Source organism: Morone saxatilis, unplaced genomic scaffold (genome assembly GCF_004916995.1).
Source record: "Morone saxatilis isolate NCDOM2014 unplaced genomic scaffold, NCSU_SB_2.0 Contig15, whole genome shotgun sequence".
Lineage (NCBI taxonomy): Eukaryota > Metazoa > Chordata > Actinopteri > Moronidae > Morone > Morone saxatilis.
Window position 1 is genome coordinate 15,222,103 of NW_023339707.1, and position 6,097 is coordinate 15,228,199.

The window sequence follows — 6,097 nt, forward strand, 5'->3', positions numbered from 1 at the left end:
CTGTGGCTTTCTTTGTCCGCTGTGCTCTAGAGCTTGATCCGTGACCAACCTGGTACGCCTCTTCTTATCCGTCCTGGAGGAGAGCTGGGATAAGGCGCCCGGGGTGGCAGCCTCAGTGCAGACATCCCAGTCACACGGCTCATCCATCAACCCTGGCTCTATGATGGCTACAAAGGACAGAAGAGAGATGAGACTTCCAGAATTGCTTCCACTATCCACATTAAAACAAAGGCTTTCATTTAATGTCAAAGAGGAAAAAGTTACACTGTTGCATGAAAAACTCACATGGCAACGCAGACAAACTTAGGCCGCACTTTTGAGCAATAGCCATCATCTTGTTTTCCTCTTCACCATGGCAACAGTAGGTCACCGCCAGCCCCTGAGTGCCTACAAATAAAATGTAATCCTGATGAGAACCCATTACAAATAACAGGAAGGGATAAAAGAAGGGTGTGTGTGCGAGTTGTGCGTCCAGGGATGGCACGTACACACACACGTACACACACGTACACACAAAGGCAGCGTGTGTGCAAGCAAAGATTGAATTACCTTCTGTTTCCAAGACAACGCACAAGTTAAGTCAAGATAATTATAATTAAATGCAGATCATTAGGAAACCTATTGACCTTGCTAGGTGGGTCAACCCTGTAATACTCCAAAGGCCCAAGCTAATCTCAAAATGGTGTTTAATGCAGTAAGAAAGAACCAGGAAATGCTCACTGCCCAGGCAAATCCAGTCTAATCCAGAGCAACATGACAGACTTTTTATACAAACAAATGCCACCGGCTGAGAAAGTGATTTCTATGTGGGCTACAAAACTGAACATCAACAATAGTCTGTGTAAGATTGGATTTTTTTTTTTTGGCAATGTTAAGAAAATTCTGACTGAATGGAAAAATAAGAATGAATGAATGCAGCACAACAAAGCATTTGCTTTCCTCTTTTAATACAAGCAAAAACTTTTTCAGCTATTTTAGACTGTGCTTTTAGTTTAAGTGAGTGTGCTTGTGTTCTGCTATAACCAAACGATGTTGGAGACTAACCGAAGCGCCCCGCCCGTCCGATTCGGTGCATATAGGTCTCCCAGTCCTGCGGCACGTCCAGGTTTATCACCAAGTTTACTTTGTCTGCATCTATACCTCTGGAAGTCTGACGAGAAGGAAAAGACAGAGAGAGAAACAGCCGGGATTAAAGAACAGAAGCTGAACAGAAGCCGATCAGAAATACAGGAAGACAAGAACACTAGTGATGGGTGACATATTGAAAGCAGCACAATGGAGACGATGTGTGTGTGTCTCACCAGGTCAGTGGAGATGAGCACCCTGCATTGGTACTGCTTCAGTTTTGACATCGCCTCCAGTCTCTGGTCCTGACTCAGACCACCTGTACAGGTCATCACACACAGTCACATCAGATCAGATCAACTGAAAGCAACTGCTAAGACAGACAGCCAGCAACAGGCCTGAATCACATCAATGATATTCACAATCAATTATTTTTTCATGTAATCAATTAATTGCAACATTTATGAGATGTCAAATGACCCAACCCCAGATAGACAGATACCACACAAAAGACAGAAAAGTAAGGTAATATAAAACGGGATTTTCTGTTGATTAATCATTTCATTAATACTTTCCAAAGGTCCTCTCACCTGAGATACAAACAGCAGGTAATCCTTTGGAGGACAGGATGTCTGCCAGGTGCTGAGCCCTGCGGGAGCAATACAGAGCGACAGTGTTTAACAAAGTGTTTCTCAGAGATGCATCATCAACTCATCAGCAATCAGATCTTATGAATGTTCAGTATCAATTTAAAATCAGGCAAAGAGAAAATGCACAACTGAGATTTTTGTTTTAAAGGTCATCAAGAGCACCCATTAACAGCATGTGTCACCTTGTGTGTAGGTTGGAGAACACCAGGGCCTGGTTGAATGGGATTTTACTGAAAAGCTCCATCAAGTGCTGCACCTTCTCCTCGAAAACCTTGTGAGCTAGAGGATGGGACTGCACCAGCTTGTAATACTGCTTCAGACCTGGCAGGGGGCGCCCATGACAACATACAACGGAGAATGTCAACTCAAGTTTAAACGACTGAAAAGAACAACAGTGTTTTTGCAAGGGGACAAGCAAATCATCCAAAGTGATTTTGGTGGGATTTTCCACCGTTCACTTTGTACACAGTGTGAGAAAAGTCCGTTACAAACATTGGAGTAAGTATTCTGTCAAAGAGATGACTGTTTTCAGAGCGAGCCTTGTGTTACTCTTTGCTTACTGTCAAACTTCACACCCTCAGGAAGAAATAACATTCTCTGCCAGGAAATAAGCCTTTAAAACATGTCACATTACAAGCTTCATTATCCCGTCCTTGTTGTCCTATTATGGGACGTCTCTGTTAGCCAGGACAGGCGTTCATTTGACACTCTGCAGTCTAAATATGTAATCTAGATATAGTGGATAGGTCAACTAATTTGTCTGATATAAAGTGATGCTTTAAACCATTTATATAGGATTTATAGGATTTCCCCCCTCAGCTTTTTGTGGCAACTGTAATCTCAGTACAGAGCAAGGTCTTACCTTTAAGGCCCATGTCACCTGGATTGAGTCTCACAAACGTGGGCTCTCTCATGTAGCGGGTAAGGTGCTGAGCGAGGGATTCTGGGTAGGTGGCGGAGAGTGCGAGCATCTGTTTGTTCACAGGCAGAGAGGAAAAGATCCAGCTGGAGAGAGAGTGGCGGAGATGTGATTTTTCATTCATGCAGATTTGTTTTGAAGGTCTTAAGTCTTTTAAACACTCTGAATAACATCCCCGGCCTGCTGTCGCATCATGTGTCTAATTAAATAGGAGTATGATTAAGGATGTCTCCGTCCATCTTACTTGATCTGTTCCTGGAAGCTGCCCTCCTCCAGCAGCTTGTCTGCCTCATCCAGAACAAACAGTCGGATGCTGGCGGTGGACAACATGCCCAGCTCGATAAGCTGCTTGATACGACCTGTGTACATAACCGGGAGCATAGTTACAAAACACAAATAACAGCATGTTGGTTAGATAAACACGTAATGCCTCGCTGTTGGCCTCTTACCAGGTGAGCCCACAGCTACATGGCACTTCTTCAGATGGGGTTTGTCCTGACTCACGGGCCTGCCTCCGATGAAGACATGGCACTCAAGGCCCTCCATGGCACAGCCTATGGCCATCACTACGGAGTGGATCTGCACCGCTATCTCACGTGTAGGAGCCAAGACAAGAACCTGCAGGAGTGGGGAGTTGGGGGGGGCATTTGTGGAGAAAAAATTAGATGTCAACAACCACTTGGATTTAATTGGGGGCAGATTAAGGATAGGTAGGGATAGTTCCCAATCTGTAAGACCCCACAGCTAATACGATTACAGTGCACTAGAATGCAGCCCGTTCATCAACAAGACCTTTATGCTTCATCAATAATTGTCCTCTTTCATTTATTCATTGTCACTGAGCAGCTTAAAGTCATCACATTTAAGAACCCCCCAAAACCAAAGTGATTACTTCTCATGACCATCTGTTGTTGGTAAAATGAGCAGAGTGATAAAGTTAAAAAAAAAATAAAAGTTGTGTTTCCACTTCTGAATACCTTCTTTTCATCATTATTCATTAGAAGATGGCTGAAGTCAGACACATGCAACACTGACATTAAAAGAACAGGAAAGATACATTTCTCCATATTCCACTGGTCGCCTTGATCGCCACTGGATTTAAATCCGCTCACCTGAGTTCCAGGATTCTCCAGGATCAGAGAGTCCAGGGCGATGGTGCAGAACACACACGTCTTCCCCGTGCCAGACTTCGCCTGTACGATCAAATCTGAAACAGCAGATGGACAATAAGCAAGATCACAGTTTTGACTTCCACAGTTTATTACATTTGATAAGGTGCAATATTGACACAATGGTTCACAACTAGAGTGCCTACTCTGCTGCACCGAATCAAGCCTCCTATCCACGGTTAAACAAATCACAGGTGATTACTTCAAGTACACTGTGATTAACAGCTCTCCACTTCAGAGCTGCAGGCGAGCGCGTTTTCACAACACAGACAACCTGCAAGTGGAAATTAACTACATCTCCAATGAGAGGATGAATGATTTTATCTGGTTGCATGTTATGTAACAAATGTGTACATTCAGTTTTTTGAAAGTAAAACATTAAAAGTGTAATATCCTATTTTATTCCTACAAGAATCCTTTAGAGTGAGGGTGAATGATTGTGATCACAATAGTGATGGTTATCGTTTTAGTCGTCACTGCGCGGCCTGAAGTACAACGGTCAGTTCACACAAATGACAAACTAAATTGTGATATCCTGTGTAAAAAGGTTTTCACTGGAACTACTTTCTGTTGATAAATAGTCCCAATGAAAGAAACACTGTTCTGAGGTTTATCCAGACTAACAGGGATGCTGTTTCTGGAAACATATGTTGCATGTTAATGCTGTAAGCACAAGAAACTAAATCCAGTTTACCTCCATTATTGAGGTGGAGGTAGAAATCTCAGTGACAGATATCTCACAACCAATTAAACCAAAAACCTAGGTGTAACAGGGTGAGTTGTTACTTGTCAACCGACCCTTTATCATTAGACACATAACATGCAACAGACAAAAACAAAGATGGCATCAGTAAATCAATAACTGACTATTGTATAATTCTGGAAATCTTCATGCTAGATGCCATACAAGATGCTATACTGTATGCACATGAACTCACACAAACATACACATTCAACACTGAACAGTTCGTTCATTTTTTTTTTTTCCCCCACAATTCATGTCCAACAACAGTACAACACAGCCCTATCTTTTGGTTTTATCTGTAAATCCTTCAGCTGAAGAGGACAACCACTGACAACCATCTTTCTTATCACTAATTCTTTCTAATCCAATCAGCCAAAGGATGAAATTAGTCAGGTTAGGTTTTGGACCACCTGTGGCAGATTACAAAGGGCATTTTCACTTTCTTGTGACATTGTACAAAACAATTGATTAATGAGTAATGAAAATAATTGTTGGTTGCAGTGCAGTCAAATCAAATTGCTTATTTTATCTGACCAGCAGTCTAAAAAAAAGGTATTCCATTTTCTATTAAAGAATAATAAGAGAACCAGCAAACACTCATAGTTGACAAGCTACATTATGTGTATATAGTATGTGGCATTTCTGCCTTGAAAAATAAAGACACAATGTTAGGTTTAGTATCACATAAGACCAACAATAAGCAAATCCTTACAAGTTAGAGGAAGAAGAGAATATTTGACATTAATTAAGCGATTAATCGGCCAATGTTCTCAACTCTGACTTGAACCATTCCAAGCCTGCACTGTCATCCCTTCATTAGCCTGATCATAAGTCATGAATTGTTTAGTGCAATTTGGAGATTAAGGATCGGTGTGTAGTGTAGTGTAGAACTGTCAGGTAGGACTTTGATACATACTGCGATATATTGTGATTCAGATTCTTGGAAAACTCATTTAAAGAACACCACCATATGCATCAAATCTGAGTTTTTTTACACGAAGAGTGGGCTGTGCATTTGTATTTATCACAGTCTCTGTAACATCCAACATCATAGCACTCACTTTACAACACTGCTGTCTTACAGTTGGGTGTTTCCACACAAAAATAGATTCAGTGCTTGTGAGAATCAATACAATATCACAATACATAAATATTGCCATACTCAGGTGTATCCATATTTCCTTATACCCCTACTGCCAGGGTAGCTGGGTGCCATCTGCAGGATACGCCTTATTATCATACTGCCACGTTGTTGGGTTAATAAGAAATAAAATAATAACAGAAAATTGCTTACATTTGAAATATGACTGCTACTGTATTTGAAGTGACTTCGTATGAATATGGTGCAAATAAAAACTTGCTGTGTTTGGTCGAACAGCACAAAGAAAGATTCAGAGGGCAGATCCAGTCAGCAGCTACATAAACAGCCTCCATACACTAATACTACCACACTGTTACACACACACAGACACACACACACACTCTCTCACACACACTCACACACACACACACACACACACACACACACTCTCTCACACACACTCTCTCA

General features: G+C 41.6%; 1 protein-coding gene across 1 annotated transcript in view; it reads right to left on the bottom strand.

Annotated features, from left to right (window-relative positions):
- Window positions 1-6,097, bottom strand: part of ddx20 (DEAD (Asp-Glu-Ala-Asp) box polypeptide 20) — a 7,562-nt gene that overhangs the window by 1,093 nt on the left and 372 nt on the right. Inside the window, exons 2-11 of the mRNA XM_035656885.1 lie at window positions 3,747-3,841; window positions 3,084-3,252; window positions 2,879-2,993; window positions 2,578-2,720; window positions 1,898-2,036; window positions 1,656-1,714; window positions 1,302-1,384; window positions 1,045-1,150; window positions 286-387; window positions 1-167 (exon numbers count right to left, since the gene is read on the bottom strand). Coding sequence (XP_035512778.1) covers window positions 1-167; window positions 286-387; window positions 1,045-1,150; window positions 1,302-1,384; window positions 1,656-1,714; window positions 1,898-2,036; window positions 2,578-2,720; window positions 2,879-2,993; window positions 3,084-3,252; window positions 3,747-3,841 — 1,178 coding nt within the window. The remainder of the gene's footprint in view (window positions 168-285; window positions 388-1,044; window positions 1,151-1,301; window positions 1,385-1,655; window positions 1,715-1,897; window positions 2,037-2,577; window positions 2,721-2,878; window positions 2,994-3,083; window positions 3,253-3,746; window positions 3,842-6,097) is intronic.